At 34.8% G+C, this 27,743-nt stretch overlaps 1 protein-coding gene across 2 annotated transcripts in view; it reads left to right on the top strand.

The window, feature by feature from the left end:
- LOC139988342 (uncharacterized) overlaps positions 1 to 27,743 on the top strand; it is a 446,678-nt gene that overhangs the window by 336,674 nt on the left and 82,261 nt on the right. Inside the window, exons 4-5 of one of the 2 annotated variants that reach the window (XM_072005637.1) lie at positions 1,712 to 1,855; positions 20,805 to 21,868. In XM_072005637.1, coding sequence (XP_071861738.1) covers positions 1,771 to 1,855; positions 20,805 to 21,868 — 1,149 coding nt within the window. In that variant the 5' untranslated portion in view covers positions 1,712 to 1,770. Of the gene's footprint in view, positions 1 to 1,711; positions 1,856 to 19,389; positions 19,561 to 20,804; positions 21,869 to 27,743 lie in introns of those variants that run through there. The other variant, XM_072005638.1, reaches the window with a different exon arrangement.

The raw sequence follows: 27,743 nt of genomic DNA, 5'->3' as shown, positions 1-27,743 counted from the left end.
ATAAAATCCCGTGGGATCCCGTACAGTTGAAATTTTTGAGATATATACGATTTTCTTGTCAATGTCACCTATTCTGGTTGCAACTATCGCGTCCTCCCGCAAATTTTCCATCGAAACATACGCGTTCAAATTCGCTAACAAGTCGACACCGAATTGTAGACGGTAATTTTGATACATCGATGAAAATGATAGGTGAAATTTATCTGGCTAGGACATGTACCACTACTCGTCCGAATTTGTAGAGTAGCTGGATTTAATCGTTGAGATATTAGTGTGATATATAGGAGATATCGAGTGGTTTTTGAATTTTCGGTTCTGTTAGTGCATGTTGAAGTGACGTGATGAGTTATACGTGGCTTTTACGGTGGACGCTGATCTGAAATAGAGTAAATGTCTCGTAATACATACATCAGGAAATTTTGTGAAATGATAAAAATCATTATTATGAATGTGATATCATCGGTCATTTGCAATGTATACTAATATGTATGAATATTATAATTTTATGTAAAGTTTGATTTAATTTGACATAGATATGTCAAATGAATTTCATGGTACATACAGAATTTCGTGATACGTAAAGTGTAGCGAAATTTTAATAGTAATTCGTATTATTGTAGTTTCAAATTCATTCGTTTTAAATATAATGCACATTGTAGCTACAAATGAAATTTGATGTAGAACAGAATAAAGTAAAAGTTACAGAGCATTAACATCAGAGAATTCTATGAAATAACGAGAATCATTTAATGCAACAAAAATATAACAATCTACATTCCAAAAACCATTTTTAATTTATATATGCGTATATCATGGTTGAACAAAACTTTCTTTTTTATTTGGTAGACTTTTTACAATCAATTCTCATTGAGAATTATAAGTAAAACATATAACTTGATGCAGAATAAAATAGAAGTTTCATGATATCAAAATCCTAAAAAATGATAGGATTTATAGAGTACGATAAAATATTAAAAATCGTTTCATTTGTTATCCATACGTTATGGAATTTATTTTAACGTATAATAAATTTAATTAACATTTTAGAAGCATTTTCTGAGTTCTATGTTAAGCAAGGAGGATCGGAATCCAATAGCAAATGTCAATTGTTTGAAAATTCACTACATTGGCTCGATTCTCATTCGATAGAAAGTTTAAAAATCTCCATTTGAGAAAGTTTCTCTTAATTAAACGTTGGCTGAGACACGCCCTGACAGCGGAATTTAATAACATTCTGGTTCGTGTAAGGAGACTAACTCTTGGTAATTAAGATGAGGGTGCGATTTCAAACGAGGAATAAAAATATCGATAGAAAGCACTTTATATTTTCAAGCCATATTTTTTATGAAATTTAATGAATAATCGATGAATTTTACTGGTCGAGCCTCTGAACGTTCTGTACAATAATTTATTAACTAATGATATGAATCCATCACAGTAATAATATTAGATTGTGCGAAAAGTGCCTTTCTTTTACAGACACGTTTTTTACAACGATGTATCTTTATACAAACATCAAACCTAATCTGTCGAACGTTGTGATCTTTATTTTGATAGAACAAAATAATTCGATAAAATAATATAAAACGGAAAATGTTATGCATCCATTATTTTCTTATAAAACGTAAGAAACTTTTCAGACGACCTAATAATATTCTTTAATATTTTAACGTCAAATAATTGTAATCTGTAAAAATTTATTTTTACGCAGAACGAAGATGAACGAAATGGAGCAGATCCCTGAAGGCTGAGAGCGAGCGGATCCTCGATATGACCGGCAGGAGAATGCGGCCGACCGCATCGGCGCTCGGCGTCATCGCCATTGTCTCCATCATGATCACTGCCATGCCGTCTGGTAAATATTCTACTGTGTTTTATAATATCTTTTTATTTATACACAACAAAAGACGTAGATATGTTTTCTCGGAATATGTGAAACATGTATTATATATATTATATATAGATTTACTGAATCTTTTATATTTCTCTAAATAATTGATTGCTTCAATTCCGTGACTATCAATTTAGAACTAGGAATCATTAGATTTCCAAACGTTCGTAATTGAACACTACATTCGAAAAAAGGATTCTACAACATGTTTCTTTTATATTTTTAATATCAAACTTAGATATGTTTTCTCGGAATATCTGAAACCTTTATTATATATATTATATATGGATTTACTGAATCTTTTATATTTCTCTAAATAATTGATTGCTTCAATTCCGTGACTATCAATTTAGAACTAGGAATCATTAGATTTCCAAACGTTCGTAATTGAACACCACATTCGAAAAAAGGATTCTACAACATGTTTCTTTTATATTTTTAATATCAAACTTAGATATGTTTTCTCGGAATATGTGAAACCTTTATTATATATATTTTATATAGATTTATTGAATCTTTTATATTTCGCTAAATAATTGCTTCAATTCCGTGACTATCAATTTAGAACTAGGAATCAGTAAATTTGCAAACGTTCGTAGTTGAATACCACATTCGAAAAAAGGATTCTACAACATATTTCTTTTATATTTTTAATATCAAACTTAGATATGTTTTCTCGGAATATGTGAAACATGTATTATATATATTATATATAGATTTACTGAATCTTTTATATTTCTCTAAATAATTGATTGCTTTAATTCCGTGACTATCAATTTAGAACTAGGAATCATTAGATTTCCAAACGTTCGTAATTGAACACTACATTCGAAAAAAGGATTCTACAACATGTTTCTTTTATATTTTTAATATCAAACTTAGATATGTTTTCTCGGAATATCTGAAACCTTTATTATATATATTATATATGGATTTACTGAATCTTTTATATTTCTCTAAATAATTGATTGCTTCAATTCCGTGACTATCAATTTAGAACTAGGAATCATTAGATTTCCAAACGTTCGTAGTTGAACACCACATTAGGAAAAAGGATTCTACAACATGTTTCTTTTATATTTTTAATATCAAACTTAGATATGTTTTCTTGGAATATGTGAAACCTTTATTATATATATTATATATGGATTTACTGAATCTTTTATATTTCTCTAAATAATTGATTGCTTCAATTCCGTGACTATCAATTTAGAACTAGGAATCATTAGATTTCCAAACGTTCGTAATTGAACACTACATTCGAAAAAAGGATTCTACAACATGTTTCTTTTATATTTTTAATATCAAACTTAGATATGTTTTCTCGGAATATCTGAAACCTTTATTATATATATTATATATGGATTTACTGAATCTTTTATATTTCTCTAAATAATTGATTGCTTCAATTCCGTGACTATCAATTTAGAACTAGGAATCATTAGATTTCCAAACGTTCGTAGTTGAACACCACATTAGAAAAAAGAATTCTTTTATATTTCTAATATCACACTGATGGATCTAAGTACCTGTTAGGGTTCGAGGTTTACTCCGTTCGATAATTTAAGCAATTTCTCCTGACCTTGCTTATTGCACAATATATACCATTTAGCGCCTGAAGGACCACCTAATTTCAACCTATTCAGAGAGGTGATTCTAAGTGTGTTCCTTGAATCAGACGGACTGAATTGGAGCATAATGAAACTGAGCTATTTGGTGAATTTTACTGACTAATGAATTTTCTGAACTACGTGATCTTGGTACTTTCTTGACTTTTGACATTGACTCTAAACTATAATTTTCTTCCTGGTTTACCTCATTCAAGAGTCATCCTCCTGATCGAGAGTCTTCAAGATTGCTGCTTCGCGTGCCTCCATAAAAACAAAGACCAATTAGCATCTCCGCGAAACTTCGCCACCCTTTTCCATCCGCAGGATCATAAAAGGAGCCAGCCTCTTAGATGACTATGACAAAAGTAGATAAAAGAAAAGTAGTTAGAAATAACCGCTTGGAATACTTAATTTATGACACGGTTGTGTGTAGTAGCAATTCAAGTGACCTTCTAGGCGTGAAGTTTTTCTTTCTCATTATTTAATTTGTGGCGGCACTCGACAGCTAACACCACCACTCGACACTAACTAGTGTCGGGCGACGGCAGCGCAGTGGTTAACGCCTTAGGTTACGAACTTCTCGGGACTCGGGTTCAAATCCCGGCGACCGGAGTAGAGATTTTTCTTCCACGCATCTAAATTAGAAGAAAAATACAGCAGTACCCCAGCAGCCCACAGCAGAACCACACCCGGTCTCCACACGAGCAGTAGCCCTATCACGACGACTACTAACACTAACTAACAGGCTACTACAACTACTAACATGTACACCTCAAATTTGTACTTTACAATTTGTCCAGTTAGACATTTGGCAAATTTTTCTAGCTTAACACTTTACTGACCGATAGCCTATTAATCAGCTTTTTGTCGCCTACAATCTTTCTCATTATTTGAGCAATAATTTGTTATTTAGTATTAAGGTACCTTGCTCAGTTGCGTCAGTTACGTTGCTTTGTAAGCTCTCACAGTTTTATATCAATTTGAAAAACTTACCGTTCGCGATGAACGAAAAGAATGGTATTGGAGAGTTTAAACCGAAACAGAGCCAGTGCCAGAGAGAATCTGCGCCTGAGCTGCTATGCTGTTGAACCGCTAACGGTCAGTAAAGTGTTAATTGCTGAATAACATGTGGATGGCTACCCCCAGCGGGATACCATCTTCGAGTTTGACTATTTTATTCCTTTAGTGAAGCCAGTGGGGTGTTTTCTTTTTAGTCTTCTTTCTACGATAGTTTTGCTCGCTTCAGTAGCCAGCTGGTTTGGATGTGTTGCCGTTTTTTCTTTGTGTTTTTCTGCGTAACTGGGATTTTTTCTTTAACACGCTCGTCGCCCAGCGTGATTCGGCTAAGTTTCCTGCGGGGCCCACATCTGACCGCCGGTACGCAGAACGTAAATAAAGCGATAAGCAGGAATTCATCATTTATCCCCTTCGATTCATTGTAAAGGAAAGATTATTTATTTCTGAAATGGAGAAAGCGATAAGCTTTCCAGCTAGAGTATTCCGAGGGATCTCATGGCAGATGTCTCAGATTTTTCATTTAGTCGAGAAGTATACTTGTGAGACGTACATCAGTGATTTTTTCCTACTCAAAATGTTCAGTAAACAGCGTGAAAATATATTTGAAAGTGAGGAGAGTAGTGATGACGAAGTCTACAACTACTGTTCAAAGTGGCCAAAATCACCCCAAATGTGTTTAGAATGTTTTGACAATTACCATGCGATATAGCATAATGTAATATTTCATCCAGAATAATTAATAAAAAGTATGCTATAATATGTTTTTAATATTTTTATGTTGTATATCCTATATATCAGGTCTGTAAGCATGAAACCGGAATTTGCCTATAAATGGCCCTAGCTGATAACGTAGTTATCACTAAACTGCGTCATTGATGTTAAAAGTCTTTGTTGACATCTCACAAACATTTTCGACTCAGAACAATACAAGTTTCATACAACAGCATAGTTTGTAATAGCGTTGAACATGTCGAATTTTGTGCCTGGAAACTACGATTTGCGGATAGCATTGATTTTCTGTTACCATTTGAAGAAAACTGCTGCAGAATCGCATCGAATGCTTGTCGAAGCTTACAGTGAGCATGCTCTTGGTAAATCACAGTGCTTTGAGTGGTTTACAAAATTCAGAAGTGGCAATTTTGACGCGAGGAACGAAGAACGTGGAAGACCACCGAAAAAGTTTCAAGACAGAGAATTGCAAGCATCGTTGGATGAGGATGACGCTCAAACGCAACAACAACTCGCTGATCAATTAAACTTGACACGAGAAGCCGTCTCTATACGTTTGAAAGCCATGGGAAAGATCCAGAAGGTGGGAAAATGGGTTCCACATGAACCAAATGAAAGACAGCAGGAAAACCGAAAAACCACTTGCGAAATTCTGCTCGCCAGATACAAAAGAAAGTCATTTCTCCACCGAATTGTGACTGGCGATGTAAAGTGGATATATTTTGAGAATCCTATGCGTAAAAGTAGCTCCTGGGTAGCTCCAGGATAGCTCCAGGCGAACCACCGACATCGACTACAAGACCAAATCGCTATGGACGGAAGACAATGCTCTGTGTTTGGTGGGATCAGAAGGGTATGATCTATTATGAGCTGTTAAAACCAGGCGAAACCGTTATTACTGAGCGCTACCGACAACAAATGATCGATTTGAATCAAGCTTTGCGTGAAAAACGACCAGAATATCAAAAAAGGCAACACAAAGTAATTTTGCTTCATGATAATGCACCATCACATACAGCAAAACCGGTGAAGGAAACGATTAAAGCGTTCAGTTGGGAAATACTTTCGCACGCGGCTTACTCACCAGACTTGGCTCCGTCCGATTACTTTCTGACCAGCACTTCACTTCTTACGAAAATGTACTAAAATGGCTCGATGACTGGTTTGCCTCAAAAGAGCGACAGTTTTTTTTGCGTGGCATCCACCAATTGCCAGATAGGTGGGAAAAATGTATAGCTAGCGATGGGCAATACTTCGAATAAAATATTTTTAATCATTTTCATACAATAAACGTGTATTTTCTATACAAAAATGCCGGTTTCATATTTACATGCCTGGTTTAATATCGTATATTTAATTAACTCGAACAAGAAGAGCGTCACCATCCTTTGGTGACGGGGCTCCCATGGAAGTATACCCGTCGCATAGATATGTGCGACGTGACGACGAACGTGTTAATCGTTGGTATTTTTAAGTGTTTGTGTATATTCTCGTTTCTGACATACCATGGATCGTTGGCTATTGTTCTCAGTACCTTCGACTGTAGCGACTCTAGTTTATTTATGTGGCTCATTGCTGCTGTCCCTCATAGTGGTATTTCGTACGTTCAAACTGGTTTTATTATCGTCTTGTAGATTTTTAGTTTATTTTCTATGCTGAGCTTAGAGTTTCGACTAGTTAGCCAGTGGATCCAGGCGTGAAATATCCCTTCATGCAATCGCCCAGATACTCTAAACGAAATACTACAGCTGTGATACAAACCGTGGTAGCGATGATCGTTAACAATACTTTTGCTTGAAATATTAATAATTTTAAAGAATCGGTGCCTTCCTTTGACATCTCAATTATCATTTTACACTTTCCATCAATATACATATATAAACCATTAATAATATTGAAAACCCAGAAGCAGAAGACAACACAATAGGTACTCAATTCGTTTGCATCTTGCAACAGAATGGAATTGACGTGATAACGTAATTTTGCCATCGTATCACTGAATAGACTCTTCTATCGGTTTTTGTCGGTGACGCGCAAAGTCCGACGAATTTTCGCGACGAACGCGATTATTTACTCCGGTCACATGTATCGCTGCGTAAGCGATTCTGTTCGGCCGGCCGATAAATGCTTTGACCGTTCACCGTGCTCCATCGATCGAGTGAAAAAAACACATAACACGAGAAGAGATCACAGTTCGTCGCTTTTTATGACACTACCCACCGCGTCGGCCGGAAATAATCTGTGAAATTCGTTTACGCGTAAACAACTGACCTACCAAAGATTAATCACGTCCATCATCGAAGATAAAACATCGTACCGGTATTTTGTGACCGAGTTACAAATACTAGTCTTGTGATTTATGTCGAAAAGCAATTAAGTTCCTGTTACCCCTTAGAATTAAATAGCAATTGTCTTATTTCTAAGTAAGAAGATCCTGATATTGTTATTATATTAATTATCTTCCAAAAATGTTTGGAATTATATTCAATTTAAGTTAGATATAGTACATTCAAAATAGAATATATTAAATTTATGATTCTATTAATTAAATCATTCTTTAAAGATGTATAAAACAGGGACAAGTATGAGGTGGTTGTTGGTGAAGATACCCATAAGAAATACTCTTGATGTTCAACAAAAAAGGTTTATTGAACTATTAACAATCAACAGTCAACAATTTACGATCAACAATTAACTACGAATAACTATCGTTAATTATGATTAACTATCAACAATAATTAACGATTAACCCATTTGCATCATGGTCCTACTTACGAGGACTGGCCCCTATCACCGCGCACGGTCGGTCGTAGGTGCTGGAAATGACATCCGAATTCTTCATGGAATTTATCGAAAATTTACTGTTCAAAAGGATTGGTAGACAATGTTACCTCGCAAACATCGCATCTTACATTCTTTATAACAGAGGACAAAGAAAAAATTTATTTAAAAAAAATAAGGAATAAGAAACTAAATCATATTATTTCTCGTGGAATTCTTTAAAATGGTCGATACAATAAACTGATATAGGCGAGATGCTGACAAACGGGTCAAACGTGATCTCTCACGTCTGAAGAATACTTAGCGACTGAAATAAAAAGCAGTCGCAGCGCGCGTAATAATCCGCGCTTGCTGATAGAAGACTAATTAATTTTGCATGGAAATTGGTTAACGATTAACTATCAACGATCAACGACTAACAATCAAGAGTTAATAATCACGTATCTTGAATTGTGTTTGCTTTTTAGATTTTTGTTCCATGGGTATCTGGCGAAATTCTGACGGGAGGTGTAGGGCTGAGAAAAATTTAGCTTTGCCTAAGTGATCTAGTATTTCGTCCGAATTTGATAAAGGATACGCGTCTTGATTTGTCAGCTCGTTTAATTTTCTAAAATCTACAACGATTCTTCATTTTTGTTTGTCTAATGTGTCTAATTTCTTTGGAACTACCCAAATTGGTGCGTTATATGGACTGTCTGATGGTTCTATGATTCGTTTGTTTAGCATGTCGTTGATTTGAGTCCCAATTTCTTTTTTATGACATTCGGACGGTCTATAAGATTTGATATTTCTGGAGTTCTTGAGAATCTTGCATCTTAATACCCGAAATAATGGTATTGGAACACTACATTTACATTTGGAATTTATATTAGAATAGTTATATATTTATTTGATATACGATTTCAAAGATATTCATCGATAACCACTTGCACGCGTCTCAGCACTTCCTTTGTCTCACCTTCTTCCATACCAGACTGTTAACCGACTCAACTGTTTACATTCCTTTGTTTTTGAGACGCCGCACACACACGTACTTCCACACATTAATATTTACATACATGTATCACTATTACGCAGCTAATCTAGTCTAGCACATAAAGTTATACATATCTCAATAGTCAGACCCGACAATTGCCTCCAGCGAGGTCTCGACTCTATGGAAGAATGGTTCCGCAAATGGCGCTTCAAAGTCAACGAGAACAAATCCAGCCATAACTTTCACGCTACGAAAACAAACAATATACCTATTCCATATATATATGAATAATGAATCTTTTGTTTAAATATTTTGACAGTTTAGACAGTTTAAATGGTAAATTTAAGCGAAGAACATCTAGTTCAGAACAAGTCCAGATAAAACTAAATAGTAAAGAATGTCTAAATCTAAAGTTACTAATATTATATTCATCAATAACAGTATCAGCTTCAAATATATTCTGTCCACCACCCTATAGCTAATTTTTGAATTTCTCTTTGATGAAAAGTTTCCTGAGTCCTTTCATCTTACTTCCAACTTTGCTCCTAACCTCAATTCTGAAAAACACTTCTAAACACGCTAGTGTTTTTCGACTCCTAGAGAGCTAACTTTTCAGTGCTTGAACGAGTCTACGATTCTGCAAAATGTTCTCTCCTCATTTCCGTACCTACGATCACTCTTCAACGATTTCCTCTCCGCAACTTCCGATTAGCCTGACGTGTAATCGCGCTGCCTCTGCTTCTTGCGCGAGCTAAGCTCACCTTACGGATCCATAACGTCGCGGTAAACATTTTCCTTCAATATCCGCAATATCCGCAGTGTAATGAAAGAGGCTTGCGCGAAAAGAAAGAGGAGGAATCGGTCTGATAACGAGGGAAAAAAATTTGGTTGCGAACAAACGAGAGTGGCAAAAATAATCCGCGAAATTCGCCGGCGAGCACGAGCTGCAAATCGCGAAAAATTATGATCGATGTGCACTGTTCCGCAATTAAGCGAAGTTACGTGACTGATCGCCCTTTCTTCGGCCAGCAATTACGGCAAATTAGTACAACTTTTTCGCACGTCCTTCGCTTCTTTCATTCGTCTTTTTTTCCACTCCATAACATGCTATTTTGTATAGGTCAATCCACGATAATATTGCAGGAATTATAACCCTAGCACATGGTCTAAATGATTTTTACAATTGGTTCTTCGATAGAAACATGCTCCAAGTGATGTACTAGCTATGACCATACTGCGAATAAAGACAGCTAAAGAAATGGGACCTAAATAACTATTTGTTTTACACTAAATATTATAACGACCGCCTTACTTTGGATATTTTGTGCAATTTTGTATATTATATTTATTCTTGGTGTATTTGCATATTTATATTTCCAAGTAAATGCATCAACATCCTCAGTCTAATGATCTTTTTTTTATTTGCGTTTATTTTACAATCAATTCTCGTTAGAGGATTTTAAGTAAATTTATCTGTCGTGGTACTATGACATGATTAATAAGTGTTTATAGTATGTTTCATTCTATTTGAATCTAGTGCTTAGGTCTAAGGTGTAACGTCTTTTTAGCCTGCGGATCTGTTCCGACGTGTCGAGTAGTTGAGTAATTAGAGGGTTTTGGTGGTTGTTAACTCTTGTGCTGTGTCTATTGCTGAATTTGGATAATTCTTCTTTGACTGTGGGTATCTTGAGGTCGTGATGTATCGTTTCGTTGGTGACGTACCAAGGTGCATTTATTAGGGATCTTAAGGTTTTCGATTGGAATCGTTGAAAAATTTCTATGTTGGAATTACTCGCTGTTCCCCATAGTTGGATTCCATAGGTCCAAACAGGTTTTAATATGGCCTTGTATAGTGTAATTTTACTTTGCGTGTTTAAGTTGGAACGTCGGCCGATGAGCCAGTAGAATTTTTTAAATTTTGCTTTGAGTTGTTTGATTTTAGCTAAGATATGTTGTTTCCATGTCAATCTTCTGTCCAGATCCTCAGTCTAATGATGACAAAAATTTCAAGTTACCTTACAAACAGGTCTTTATTAGTGGACTACAGATTATAATTCATTTATGGAAAATTTATATGTGAGACAATACATATTGTTGAAGTGGTCACCACTTCTAAGAAAACTCTACATCTGGTCTTTAGTTTTCTCAAGCACTGAAGCCATCGACAGCGCATAGACAAAGGACTGCGTCGAAGGCAAACCATAAACGATACATAAGCAACGTTGGCTTCAGGGTTTTTCAGTCATAAGGTAGCACTGCTAGCGTGCGAATCTGGATCAGCTCAATTATATTTCGAACTTTGTACTTACACTTTAATATTCAAAATAAATATATATTTTCTACCTTACAATTTATCCACGCGTTCCTTTGTATTCACATACATCCAATAACCTTAACATGCATGATATCAGAAAATAGAAAAAATATTCGAAGTATAGTACCGGTGATAATATTTACTAGATGAAGTAAATCTTTATATAATTCCATTTCTTTATATATTCATAAAAATACGATTTTTCATAGTATCTAACTATTAGTTTGTTAGACGTTGTATTATGAAATTTGGTATTACAATTGTGATTAGTTGGAAACAGCACATATCAACCTATCAGATGAAGATCCAGTTTAGGTAGTAACTCTGAAAAACAAAAAGCCGGTACTCTCTTTGATCCATGAAACATCGCCGAAAAGAGGGTGTAGCGTCGTAAATGTCCTCGTTTCTTTAAAAATCGTGTCAGCATTCCTCCAATCTTTATTCTTTCCCTTGTAATAGTAACAAAAATCTCCATGATACTACTTTGTATGATTTTACACAGTGGTATCCAAGCTTCTTTTCCTTTTCTATTTCTACTATTTTCAGACATATTCGAAAAATATTGGAATTAAATCCTTTTAGAGATAAATTTTAAGACTCGAAGAAGTATTATTTTCTTATGTAAGCATACACTTTAAAATATCTTGCAAATTAATATGTAACCATCTGACCTAACAGTAAGATTTAAGATATTTCTTTCTTCTTCTTCAACATTTCCTCAACACAACCTTTCTTCAACATAGTTGGTTGTGAGCCGAAAATAGTGGAAAATATCATAAACGCATACCTAAAAACTTAAAACTCTTGATAACTTTTCTAAAAATCTAAATTAGTTATCCATATGCAGATGCGCTAGTTACAATAAAAAGTAACTAGAAGATAGTTCTAGATACAACCGATAGTTTTAAGATGTTCTTTTGTTTTTATCCCTAGTCCATATAAGAAAGCGCAAAAAAGGTTTTTCGGCTCAGGTGTGGTAGATTTATCCAAAGAATAAAATAGCTATTGTGATCCTATCTCTGAATACAGAAATAACAACATAATTTATTTTCAAAATTTGTACCCCTTTACTTGGATTTCTTAAAAATTCTTCCAATTCTAGGTTATGTTACCTTCCAAACCCTCTCTTTTTCTCTCGATCAAACAACAGAACTTCTTTCGTAAAAAGATAAATTAACATTTTCACGTTCGGTGACACCAACGTGTTGTCAAGTGCAGGCCAAATTTTAGTGTCTGCTGACACCACGTTGGTGTCACGCGCAAATCAACTCTTTACGCAAAGTTTATCATCTTGAAATTTTTTACCAAAAAAACAGCGGCAAATTGTTAAAGTTACTAGCATATTCATGTGGATGACAAAGTGTTGATGTACCGCATAAATAGATCAATATACAAATTAATAGTCACGAAATCAAAACTTAATTATTAACGCAAGGTCGGAAATTCCATGAAGTTGCGTTTCTGATTTTCATTTAGAATAGCAAATTTTTAGTTTTACAAGTAAATTCGTTTCTTCAACATCGCCTTCCCTGATAAAAATAAATAAATAAAAGAAGAAAACATCATCCAATGGAACGCATTAAAATGAAGTTTCCAGAGTGTGATGATATTTTTTCAACGGAAGGGAGAACACGCTAGACCGCGAGGAAAAGAAATTAGATGGTAGCATTGTTACCACGGGCGACAGCCGTCTGGAATTTTTCCGGCCGCCATGGCGGCTATTTCGTTCCGGAAGGGCATTCCAGCGAGAACGTTTCGTGAATGCCGGCCACGGAAGAATGCGACGAAATTTTAATCCGCGTTATAATTCCTACGGTAAATGGCGTGAGTTTCGCGCCAACGTATGGAAAGAATGCGCAACAAGACGAACTACTTCCTCTAGAACTTCCGGTAATTCTCTTCAGGCGGTGCTCAAGCGAAAGTTGAAAAACGTTGGAATTAATTGTTACAAAAGAATAAAATATGAACTATAGAATTTCGACTAAGGATAAAGTAGATGTTCGTTAGAAATCACGCGTGCTTATTCATTCTGGACTTCTTAAAAATTTAGTTTTTAATTTTTCTTAAAATAAGACGACGTTTTGAGGAGAAGACTGTGGACGATGAAAATGGAAGGTTGAATGTATGTTAAGTAATCAGGATTTTTGAATTTAAGATTCATATGATAGCGCAACGTTAACGACTACGTATATAATGCAGTTGTTGAGCCAGAAAATTGTCAGACGTCCCGTACAAATTTAACTTCGCTCATAAAATTTTAGTTCTTCAATCTCGTTTAATATATTTTATCGTAATACGACTGGAATAAATTTATTCCTCTTTCGATCCGCAGGCTAAAAAAACATTACCCTCTAGATTTAAACATTAGATTCAGCTGGAATCAAACATACGATAATCACTTATTATTCACTTCAATCAGAATTGATTGTAAACTACTTCCAAATAAAAAAAAAATTCTTCTTTCGTCCCGAAATATATACAACTTATTATTATTAAATAATAACTTCTCTTATAGATGAAAAGAAAAGAAAGAAGAAAAAGGAAGAGATACGAGAGAAATATAAAATATTCAAATCTGAATATTTACTATAATCTATTGTAGTATAAGTTGCTCAATAAGGCTACGTAAAATCCATTAGCAAGAACACATTTCTCAGCTCTAATTAATCCAGTATTACTACTTTGCGCACATAATATATCGCTCTGTATCCTTATCTACATATTAAGTCCCTGACACTCAAATGTATACATCAAATCCCTCATCCACGTGTATTTTACGTTAAATCCGAGTATCACAGGTGTATCATAATTTTCATTAATCTCATATCACACATAGTTGAACAAGAACAGAAGACATAATGGAGAGGCGTACAAAATGGAAGTTTGAGAAGAGTAAATCGTCGGTACGTGCTCGTGTAAAGGTTGGAAGAAAGGAGTCGATATGCCAACTACCTGACGCAACCATGGAAAAAGAGGCTTGGGTCGAGTTCTCGCTCGCGAGATATTCGCTTCGACGTTAAATTACAAATGATGCGTATCTCACTTGAAAGTCTCGTGCAAAGTATAGAGTGTGTGCAGCGGAGCCGCCCGAGGGCTACGATATTCTCTCTTCTCCTTGTTATCCGCGCTCGAGTCACGCGCCGTACAGAGACAGAGATACATATTCATAGAACGCAAGAACCGGGTCGCTTTAGTGAGATGATGAAACGTCATCTTTCGATAAGTACTAAAAGATGCTTCAATGCGATTATTTAACCTATTTAGATTGTCCGAAAAGTATCTTTCTTTCGCAAACGTGATTTTTACAACAATGTACCTTCGTACAAACGTGAAACCAAGTCTGTGAAATGTCGCGGTGTTTATCTCAACAGAAGAAAATGGATCATATTTAATCCAATAAAATAGTATAAAACAGAAATTGTCGTTCATCAATTATCATCTTATAAAACAAAATAAACTTTACAGAAAACCCAATACAACAGTGCACCGTCGTACAAACGTGAAACCAAGTCTGTGAAATGTCGCGGTGTTTATCTCAACAGAACAAAATGGATCATATCTAATCCAATAAAATAGTATAAAACAGAAATTGTCGTTCATCTATTATCATCTTATAAAACAAAAGAAACTTTCCGGACAACCTAATAGATCAAAATCAAAGAGATACGTTTTCCGCGGCCTAATTCAATCAACAATTTTTATTTATTTCAACATAGATAATACAGGCTCACTAAGCACACGTGAAAAGCAGAATGACAATACAACAGTGCACCTCCGTACAAACGTGAAACAAAGTCTGTGAAATGTCATGGTGTTTATCTCAACAGAACAAAATGGATCGTACGTAATTCGACAAAATAATATAAAACAAGAAACGTTGTGAGTCTGTTACTTCCTCATAAAACGAAAGAAACTTTTCGAACAACCTAATATAATATCGATGGCGAAATACAAATGGTTTATTCTTTGTTCCCATGCGCATACAGCCCATATCATTTTTCAATAATTAATAATAATTAAGAATTGGAATAAGTAATAAATGGATAGGAATAAATGACCGCCCTATTAATGACAATGAAAACCATTTTACACTGACCCTGTAACATCGATCGCTTCACTAACAAAAGTGAAATAAAAGATTTTTTTTATTTGAATGTATTTTACAATTAATTCTCATTGAGAATTATAAGTAAATTGAAAGATTTTTTGCCAAAAAATATTATCGATTTTGAGAAAAGCTCTAAAAGAGTAATTTCTATTTCATTTGTTCTTTATTGTTTGACTATTTCATATCAGGCATATTAATTGTATCGCAATCTTTTTGAAAACGGTGCAAAATTAGAAATAGGACTAATATTCAGTCTATTTCCATTTTTAACTGCATACCATTAAAAATTGTAACGATTGGATTTATGTGCAATCTTCTGTAAAGTATTTATTATTATAAATTTAATTTATCTTAACAAAACAACGTGCGAATTATTTCCATTACTTTAATTGCAAAATGCATTTGCATGAAATTCCGCTATTTTACTTCAACAGCATTATGTTTACTCAATCTATATACATTATTTTATCACTTGATCTTTATTGGCTTAACGAAACAGAGAATTAAAAGGAAAAACCACGAGGAAAATTCTAACGAGTAGAACATTTCTACCTGCGTTCTCGGTATAACGATATTTTCCCCTTCATTCGATTTTATAATTGTATGCAACGAATGTTATGACAACCTAATATCATAACGAGTATATCCGACGAGTCTGTTCATTCTGTAAGTAATTACAGAGGTAAAAGGACATCCAGAAATCTTGATGTCAAGAAAATTCTAAATTCTGATCGCAAGAAACATTTTGTTCTGGAAGATCGTGGTTTTCGGAAATTTTCCACCGACGAATATGGAAGGAGAAATTTTGATCTTGACGAAACGTTTCTTTCTGAGATTGCGAAGTTTTGGGAATTTTTTAATTGGTAAATACAGAAAGAACATGTTTTTCAACATCTGATTCAGAAAAGTCATGAATTCTGGCAATTTTCGATCGATGGATATCGAAAAGAAAATTTGGGGCCTTACCGTTTTTGGAAAGTCTTTTATTGACAAATATGGAAATTTTGATACTTTTGTAGACAATATTCGATCGATAGATATCGAAAGGAAAATTTGGGACCTTACAGTTTTTGGAAAGTTTTTTATTGACGAATATGGAAATTTTGGTACTTTTGTAGAGAATATTCGATCGATGGATATCGAAAAGAAAATTAGGGACCTTACAGTTTTTGGAAAGTTTTTTATTGATGAATATGGAAATTTTGGTACTTTTGTAGAGAATATTCGATCGATAGATATCGAAAGGAAAATTTGGGGCCTTATAGTTTTTGGAAAGTCTTTTATTGACGAATATGGAAATTTTGATACTTTTGTAGACAATATTCGATCGATAGATATCGAAAGGAAAATTTGGGGCCTTACAGTTTTTGGAAAGTCTTTTATTGACGAATATGGAAATTTTGATACTTTTGTAGAGAATATTCGATCGATGGATATCGAAAAGATAATTAGGGACCTTACAGTTTTTGGAATGTTTTTTATTGACGAATATGGAAATTTTGATACTTTTGTAGACAATATTCGATCGATAGATATCGAAAAGGAAATTTCGAAAGTCTTTTATTGACAAATATGGAAATTTTGATACTTTTGTAGAGAATATTCGATCGATAGATATCGAAAGGAAAATTTGGGGCCTTACAGTTTTTGGAAAGTTTTTTATTGACGAATATGGAAACTTTGATACTAGTAGAGTTTTGTAGAGTATATACTACTATATTTCAACGATGTTTTCGAAGTGAAGAGAACATACGCAATGAAACGTTTTGTTCTGGGAATTGGTAGTTTACAGGGAATTTTTCAACCTATGGAAGGTTTGATATTTCTATACTTTTGTTGCATACAGAATAGGCGATATTTGATATTTGTAGAGTTCTTCGGAGAATATACTATATTATATTCCCGTTTTCAAACAGAGAGCAAATTTTTATCGCAATGAAACTTTTCGTTCTGAGAATTCGTGTTTTTTGGTAATTTTTCGATCGATGAGTAAAAAAGGTCTAATATTTATATAGTTTCGTTGAAACAAAATGATGCGAAGGTATTGGTTTTTTAAAAATATAAAGAACTGTCTTTGAACATTCCTTGTTTTATTAACAAAAATTATCAGTAAAGAAAATAATTATCATAAAGCAATATAAAGTATCGTCTTGTAATTTTCTAACTAACTTTGTAAGATTCTAACTCTGGAAAACACCGAAATGATAAAATTTGAGAAACACATTTTGATTTATATTACTTTGCTAACAAGAATAGATGAATCTTTTAATAATTCGATTCTTCTAGATACTTGAGGTGGTTTAGTAGGACATGTAGGGTGCCAAAGAAATACTCGGCGTTTTTTAAACAATATATTTATTAACAATTCTCGATTTCGACTGCTCAATCACGTTTCTCGGTCATAACTCAACCCTTCTCTTGATCCATTTCGTTTCTTCTTTGTCGCCTCTCAATATCCCCACTAGGCACGTGTTCGGAACCGTCCGCGACCGTCGCCACGTACGCCTTCTTCCAAGTATTCTTTTTTTTTATTTGCATGAATTTTACAATCAATTCTCATTGAGAATTATAAGTAAATTATTTTGACGTGGTACTGTAACTTGAATTATAAGAGTTTATAGTATGTTTGATTCTAGTTGAATCAGAATGCTGAAATCTAAAGGGTACTGTCTTTTTAGTCTGTGGATCTGGTCCGTCGTGTCAAGTAATTGGGTAATTAATGGGTTTTGGTGGTTGTTAACTTTTATATTGTATCTGTTTCTGAACTTGGTTATTTCTTCTTTGATTGTGGGTATCTTAAGGTCGCGATGTATTGTTTCGTTGGTAACATACCAAGGTGCATCTATTAACACGTTCGTCACCACGTTACCCATATCTATGTGACGGGTGTACTTCTGTGGGGGCTCATCACCAAGCATATATTATATAAAGGATATACAACATAAAAATATTAAAAACATATTATAGCATACTTTTTATTAATTATTCTGGATGAAGTATTACATTATGCTATATCGCATGGTAATAGCCAAATAATAATAAATTTTGGCCACTTTGAACAGTAGTTGTAGACTTCGTCATCACTACTCTCCTCATTTTCAAATATATTTTCACGCTGTTTACTGAACATTTGGAGGATGTACAAACCACTGATGTACATCTCACAAGTATGTTTCTCGACCAAATGAAAGATCTGAGATATCTGCCATAAAATTCCTCGGAATGCTCTAGCTGGAAAGCTTATCGCTTTCTCCATTCCAGAAATAAATAATCTTTTCTTTACAATAAATCGAAGGCGATAAACAATAAATTCCCGCTTGTCACTCTGTTTACGTTCTGCGTACCGGTGGTCGGATTTGGATGCTGCAGGAAACTTAGTAGAATCACGCTGGGCGTTAAACGTGTTAAGAATTTTAGAGCTTTCGATTGCAATCGTTGAAAAATTTCTATGTTGGAATTACTCGCTGTTCCCCATAATTGGATTCCATAGGTCCAAACAGGTTTTAATATGGCCTTGTATAATGTTTACTTTGCGTGTTTAAGTTGGAACGTCTGCCAATGAGCCAGTAGAATTTTTTAAATTTTGATTTGTTGTTTGGATTTTTCTACGGTGTGTCGTTTCCATGTCAATCTTCTGTTCAAAATCATGCTCAAATATCTGACTGACTCTTTATCCGGCATAGGTATATTGTTTATCGTTACCTGTGGGCAAGTTTGTTTTCTAAGCGTGAAGATTATATGACTGGATTTATTTTCATTTATTGCGAAGCGCTTCCGAGTATTTGACTTACGTTTCATCGTTTTCTTGCTTATGTTTCGTCGAATTATCGTAAACAGTCTGTCTACGATGGTATATTTTGTACCGATGAAACCGCTGGAAAGTTCTTTGTTGTCGAGTGCCGCTACATACTTATTCAAAAATAAATCTAAAAAACATAGCTCAATAACATGAAGACCCTCGCATCTAACATACATATTAGGTCGTCCGAAAAGTTTCTTTCGTTTTATAAGGAAATAATGGATGCACATTTTCCGTTTTATATTATTTTATCGAATTACGTATAATCCATTTTGTTCTATCAAGATAAAGATTACAACGTTCGATTACAACGATGAATCAGTCTACCGCTAATCGTATGCATTCGATTTTAACGATTAATTTGTTTATACGACGAAACATCAGCACCGTGGATGCCATCGATGTTAGAGCCATGGATGGAAGTTTTGCACCTTTGTTTATTGATGAATTAGATTAATCTTTTCGCTACATTAAAATTCTTGTATTTTATTCCAAAGTATATTCACAAATATATAGTCCCCTTTTCATAACAACACATTTTCCCACAGCGGTTTCTCTTCCCTTTTCTTATTTCTTTCTACTCGCCTAGAAAAATATACATTTACGAATAATACGATATACATATGTGATGTCGTAAATCTCGGGGTAATTCAGGTGATCGATTCTGAAGTCTGAAAATCGAGTTTATTGTGAAAATACTTAAATGAAATACGGGAGTAAACAACAATTAATACCAATCGATAACAGTAAATAATAAATAACAAGTTCTGTGCAATGTCTATCTGAAAATCAAGAATCGATTTTCAACGTCCTCAGCTACCGATCTTTCTCCGTCAATCTTCAATGTTTTAAATAATTATTCTTTCTTCTGTGATCTTGTCTATCTCTGATGTTGCTCTTTGTCCGTCCGTTTTGGAAATGAGTGTCTCTCAAAATAGCTGTGCGTAAAACAAAGAAAGTCGTTCTATCCGTGAAACAAAGAAAGTTGTGCTGTCCGTGAAACAAAGAAAGTCGTGCTGTCCGTAAACAAAGAGAGTCCCTATCACACTTGAACTCTAGGGAGTTTACACATATAATATACGTAATATGAAAAATATATGTGGCTAACATGTGGCAAAAATATAACAACTTCATTGACAAATTTTATCATGCGTTCGTTTAAAAATATCTATGTATTAGGTCGTCCGAAAAGTTTCTTTCGTTTTCTAAGGAAATAATGAATGCACAAAATTTTCCGTTTTATATAATTTTATCGAATCATTTTGTTCTATCAAAATAAAGATCACAACGTTCTACAGACTAGATTTCATGTTTGTATAAAGATACATCGTTGTAAAGGACGTGTCTGTAAGAGAAAGACACTTTTCGGACAACCTAATATTTTTTCTTCCACCTTCTGACCTACTCCCTTCGTCAATCGTTCAGTAGTAACTGACATAGGGAATATTTAAAAAATTGTATCAAATATCAAGAAATGTATCAAATGTTACAAGAATTATCCTCTCTCTCGCCCTTTTCCCATTTCCGGAAACGAAACGATTCTCTAGTGTAACTTGTCTGGTTCACTTCTTTGTCGCAGAAGCGGACAGCGGCGCCATCGAGCCCAGCATCAATCATTTCGGAGTGGACGAGGAGGACCATCGTATCCAGGAGGACGAAAGGATCGCGAACCAGACCGTCGCCAGCGATCTAGCCGCGGTCGCGTTTCGAGTGCACGTCAACGATACTAACAACGAAACTCCAGTAACCAAAACTATCCATAGCTTCCCCACCGATCACGAGAACCTCGTGAACATGTCGCGAATGGACGAAGGTAGCGTCGCGGAATTGCAAAGGGATCAAAGTAACCTGTTACCCGTCACGGTGTCACAGAACGATGTTCACGAGCCGCAACACAATCCATTGGGATCAGACGCAAAGTCGGCAGAGCGCAACAGTTCTGAAAACAAAGTGGAACTCGCGAACAATGATTTCGTCTCGTCGACTCGACCGAATCGAGCAGAAATCGCGTCAAGTATCGTTCCTTTGGAGATCCGGTCGCCTGGTTCCAAGAATGACGATTACTTGCACGGCGTCCAGGTAGACGACGAGGATCTGTCGAACGTGGTAGAGCACGAGGACGAGTTAATAGATGGTTCTAACGTGGACAAATCTCGCAGAGGAAACTCGATTAGGTTTACAACCGTGTCAATCCGTGAGACTATCGTCACGGAGGTGAAACCGATCGAGCAGAAGAACGTCGAGGACATAAGAGCGATCTCGTTCCAAGTACCTGCAATTGGCAAAGAAGCAGAAGACGCGGACAAGCGACAACAAGATAACGAAGACCCAAGAAACGTCATGGAGTCAAGGAAGGATCATTCCAGGCCGATGAACAACCTGCTGTTGGCGGGTGGTAAGTCGACGAAGGCGTTTTACGAGATCAAACCGTCGATCAAAACCGAGATGGAGCCCGATCAGCTTAACCCTAGCAGCACTCAGCGACCATTGCCCGGTAGGAAGTTTGTGCTGCCCAGCGTCGACAGCGCCTTTGGCAAGTTCGGGCCTTACTTCGAAGACGGCGATCAGGAGATAAACATCACTGCCAGAATAGGTAGCACTATGCTGCTCGACTGCAAAATCGGCATGCTTGGTAACAAGGAGGTAATTTCCCTTTTTTCATCTTCTGTTTTCCATCTTCTTTTTTGTGGTTATGTAAATACGGTTTATCTGAAAAATAATGGTTTCACATTTTTCTTATATCATTATTATTTTTACTTAATCCGTGCCTTTCTGCTTTGGACGAGTTTTCGGTTTTACATCTCGTTTACCTGTAACTCTTTTTACATTCTATCAGTCTTATGGCGTTATCACCTTATTGCCTCCTCCCTTATATCTATCTAAACTCTTTTCCTTGTCTATCTCTCTTTTCTTATATATCTACCTCCCCTCTTATCTACTTTCTTATATTGCACTGCATTATATATTCCGTCTCTAAAACTATGGCAACTTTTGGGGTTATTCCTCCTTGCTGTGCTTCCTTATTGTCGTTCCTCCCCGTCTTGTATTGCCCTTCTCTTCTCCATTATTGTTTTCAATTCCATTAGTCCCTCTCCAGTCTCGTTTAGTATTTTTTCTGCATCCTTTGGCCCTCCCGTTATTTCGCATTCTTCTATCACGTGTCTCAGGTCTTCTTCTTTCCTTTTACATAGCCTGCATCTTTTTTCTCCCTCTTCTTTCAAGTATTCCCTTGCTTTGGTCTCATTTCCATATCTGAATCTTGCTAATATTTTTTGTCCTTTCACTTCATCCTCCCTTCTGAGTATTTTGGTAACTCTTCTTTGGCCATTTTTCTATAATGTCATATTTCTTATAAATTGTTGTGTAATTGTTATCTAGCAATGTTTTTATTAATATCTTGAGGCTGTGTTTGCATATCAAAGTATGTTTTATGAGCATCAAACATTATTTGCTATCTAGGTATTAACGATTAAAGAGATAGCACCTGTTAGTCTGTCTAATTTCTTTTACGTGATAATGTACTTGCTCATTCTAGCAATTGTTTATGAATTTTTTTAATAAAAAACAAATATCATTCTTTTGTCTAATTCGACTCTCTGTAATCACTTGGTATAATCAAAATTCCAATGAATAACTCGTAGAGAAAACATTGCAACCGTACAAACAGACATTATATGGCAATGATATTCTCAAGGTCACTTCAAAAATATATACCTAAAAATCTATTCATTTATTGCTCGACCGTTTATAACGTTATATCGTTGCAAAAACAGAGCTTGAATAAAATTAATGTTTAAATCTTCATGCACATTGAATGTTTGAATTAATGAATTAAAATAATATGTCCTATTACTTTTTAGACAGACTGTATATATTTTGTTACATACAGGAGAAACAAGATAAACAAGGGAAGCATTGATTTCCTTTTATTATCCTGTGATGAGATGCTTTTTCCGTAAAGACATACATACGTAAAATTTGTTTCTCCTTTTTCATTTTACGTTTCATTCTCCCCTTTCTTCTTTATAAGTATCACATATACATACACATATCTGACGTTTCATAAAGAAAGAAACTTAAGGAGGAAATACGATAAACAAGGGAAAACGTTGATTTATCTTTATCGCCGCACGGTACGAAGTGATATTTCAGCGAAGATATAAAAAATATTTAAACTGACAAATAGAAAAATATAGAACGTTGTATGAATTTTACATATTCGCTTTCACGTAGAATGTACGTTAGAAAATTCGATCGTCGATTCGCGGATCTTTTTGGTTACTTTTCTTTCTCATTTTGCTAGTAAACCAAAATGTTCCGCTTTGTCGTAGCGAGAATTTATCTATTTCACGTCTCTCTGTCACTGTCGTTGCCCTTTGGGGTACCTTTATTATTCCGTTGCTTTTACGAGACGGCAACCGTAGCGGTGGCTGCTGATGCAACTTGCGAAATAGGATGGGCGATGTCATGATGAAAAACCGGCTGCAACGGTCTTGTTATATTTTTATGATCTCCGTGTCGCACGATAAAAAGGTCCCGCGATGATGAAGCGAGATGGAGTGGCGAGAACGTGGATCGATTTCGTGCTTTTCCGCTAGCTAAATTTCCCTTTCACAGCTCTATAACATTCGTTGCATACAATTATAAAATCGAATGAAGGGGAAAATATCGTTATACCGAGAACGCAGGTAGAAATGTTCCACTCGTTAGAATTTTCCTCGTGGTTTGTCCTTTTTATTTCTGTATTTCGTTAAGCCAATAAAGATCAAGTGATAAAATAATGTATATAGATTGAGTAAACATAATGCTGTTGAAGTAAAATAGCGGAATTTCATGCAAATGCATTTTGCAATTAAAGTAATGGAAATAATTCGCACGTTGTTTTGTTAAGATAAATTAAATTTATAATAATAAATACTTTACAGAAGATTGCACATAAATCCAATCGTTACAATTTTTAATGGTATGCAGTTAAAAATGGAAATAGACTGAATATTAGTCCTATTTCTAATTTTGCACCGTCTTCAAAAAGATTGCGATACAATTAATATGCCTGATATGAAATAGTCAAACAATAAAGAACAAATGAAATAGAAATTACTCTTTTAGAGCTTTTCTCAAAATCGATAATATTTTTTGGCAAAAAATCTTTCAATTTACTTATAATTCTCAATGAGAATTAATTGTAAAATACATTCAAATAAAAAAAAATCTTTTATTTCACATTTTTTAGTGAAGCGATCGATGTTACAGGGTCAGTGTAAAATGGTTTTCATTGTTATTAATAGGGCGGTCATTTATTCCTATCCATTTATTACTTATTCCAATTCTTAATTATTATTAATTATTGAAAAATGATATGGGCTGTATGCGCATGGGAACAAGGAATAAACCATTTGTATTTCGCCATCGATATTATATTAGGTTATTCGAAAAGTTTCTTTCGTTTTATGAGGAAGTAACAGACTCACAACGTTTCTTGTTTTATATTATTTTGTCGAATTACGTACGATCCATTTTGTTCTGTTGAGATAAACACCATGACATTTCACAGACTTTGTTTCACGTTTGTACGGAGGTGCACTGTTGTATTGTCATTCTGCTTTTCACGTGTGCTTAGTGAGCCTGTATTATCTATGTTGGAATAAATAAAAATTGTTGATTGAATTAGGCCGTGGAAAATGTATCTCTTTGATTTTGATCTATTAGGTTGTCCGGAAAGTTTCTTTTGTTTTATAAGATGATAATAGATGAACGACAATTTCTGTTTTATACTATTTTATTGGATTAGATATGGTCCATTTTGTTCTGTTGAGATAAACACCGCGACATTCCACAGACTTGGTTTCACGTTTGTACGAAGGTACACTGTTGTGTAAAACACGTTTGCGAAAGGCACTTTTTGGACAACCTAATACCTTGACCAGTGATAGAGAAGGACATTTTTATAACTTAATAGTACGTCGTATATCATTTTGCAAAGGAAATAGGCTTATGACCGAAAATGAATCCACAGAACGACGTTTCATGCGTTGCAAACACGAGTTGAAGATTATACTGAGAAATGCAATTTCAAAGCACTCGCCCAGGCTGCTGCTTTGTAATCATATCGATATCAGTCAGAGAAATATCAGTCATTCACAGAGAAATCACTGAATTAAATGAAACTGATGAGCAACAAATTTCTTGCAATTGCGAATAGTTAACAATGAACTTGAAATTGAGAAATTTTTCAAACGGAACCGAGCAGGAGATTACTCCTGGAAGATGCAAAAGGTCTCATTCTGATAGCTCAATCCAATCCTGAATAATCGACAAACATACATAAAAATTGGAATTTTGCAAAAAATAGTATACAAAAAGCAAATGCAATAAAATTTTGTAAATGGATCAGTGGGGCAACATGCTCTACGAGATGCAAAAAGAATCGTTTTGATTGGTCAAACGGTTTCGAAGAAACCACCAAACATACACGAGATCGGTGCGAGAATATTGGTTAAAAAAAAAAAAAAAAAAATTGTTTACGATGACTAAATCAAAAAATTCTTTTTAACTGGACCAACCGGAAAACATACCCTACAACATGCATAATAAATCATCCCGATTGGTCAAGCCGTTTCGGAGAAATTATGGAACATACATAAAAAAAAAAAAAAATTAAAAATGTGTATACATGCTGAAACATAAATATTTTCCTCCTTTTCCGAAGTTGATATAGTGAAATGTTGCATTAATCCAACGCTCGTTTTTAATGGCTGACCGATTTTCAAAATTGGAGATGTACCGAAAATAGAATTTGGAATATAGAGTAACGATAACGGATTACGATCGTATGTTACGATCACAGCTATTCGAATTTGTTCCACTATGTTAGATTAGAAAGTGTTATAGAGATTCATATAAGGACAAAAAGAAAATAATAATAGAAAGCCAAACTATAATTCTTGCTATCTTTCAAGAACCACTATTTCACTATCATTGAAATATATGTTGGCGTATTCTTCTTGGAAAGACATTCTTGAAACAGTATCCTATTTATTTCGTTCTAGAATTCTTATCGAGTAGTCGGGAGCACTTCCGGTGTCCTAGAAAAAGTAGAAAGTTTCTGATTTCAAAAAGTCTAAAAAGTCTTGAAAGACTCGGAATTTCATATTGCAGAGACCTTTGCATCCTGATATTTTTGATATTTTTGATATGATTTTGATGATACGACGATGATATTTTTCGCTAATGTTTCTCAAGAAATTTTGTGAAACTGCATGATTGTAATGTTAGGTCGGTGCATATGAAATGTGATTTTTTCAAGTAAAACTTTAACCAAATCTTTTTAATGTGATTAATATTTGACAAAGAATACAATTTAATATTTATAAATGTTTATAAACTTGTAAATAAATGAGTTATATAAATTTGGCCTCTCAAACTTGAATTTCAAAGATTGAGTTAAAGTAATAACTCAATTACATACTTCAGAACTCAAAGAAATCTTGCGTTCTCAATCTCTACAAGCGTCTCAAAAGATCTGTAAAAGTGTCGTTTGATCAGGAAACGATTGGAAAATGGAGCTGTGAGCGAGAACGATTACAATTGCAAACATGATTCGTTTGTATCTTCGCGGTGTAACTGGCCATAAAATGTAAACAACTTTTCGCATCGTAATCAGCTGAGGAAAAAGCAAGCAAGGCGAAAACGAGAAGATCAAACAGAAAGGAAGATGGGGAACGGAGAAGGAGAAAAACGGTCGCTAAAGATCTTAGATGAATTCATATTCCACAGAATACGTATTTCAAAGCCGATTCCGGCGACAGTAACAGCCAACAGCGAAAAGGAGCATTGCCTATCGATACGACAGGAAAATATCGAATGAATTTGTGCGATATCCAAGCCACTGTAGATCTAATGGCAATATGAAACGTTCAAAGACTAAAAAAAAACACCCCACTGACCTCACCAAATAAATAAGATAGTCAAACTCGAAGATGGTAACCCACTGGGGGTAGCTATTCACATGTTATTTAGCAATTAAGTTAGAAAAATTTTCCAAATGCCCAGCTGGACAAATTGTAAAGTGCAAATTAAATAATAAAAAAAAAAAGAAAGAAATGACCAGGGATTTTTTACACGATAATTTGTACAGGACTTGTGTAGAGGGTGGTTGATCGTAAGATTTATAAAACGAGATTGCTCCTTGTTGAAACCGTCAAGTATATTTAAAATAATAAATAAATAAATAAATATACAGAGACTATTGGCCGATACGCTCGTACTAACGGATTCGCTAAAGACAGTGTAAATCGCTCGTAAGATCGCTAGTAACTCGTTGATAACTGATCGATACTCGTAGATACTGATTCGCGCGTCTAATTGATAACTGATAGATAACTGAACTGGTAACTCTTACGAGAGTGGGAAAATTCAAAATTCGTCTTTGTTCGACGGTTGCCTGGAGTTTATTTATTATTCCATTACGTGCTTCCTAACGATATTGATACTCCCAGGCAAAACAACAACATGGTTT

Source organism: Bombus fervidus, chromosome 6, assembly GCF_041682495.2.
Source record: "Bombus fervidus isolate BK054 chromosome 6, iyBomFerv1, whole genome shotgun sequence".
In the NCBI taxonomy this organism is placed as follows: domain Eukaryota; kingdom Metazoa; phylum Arthropoda; class Insecta; order Hymenoptera; family Apidae; genus Bombus; species Bombus fervidus.
The sequence above is the reverse complement of the archived record's forward strand: the minus strand, read 5'-3'. Positions and strand labels throughout refer to the sequence as shown.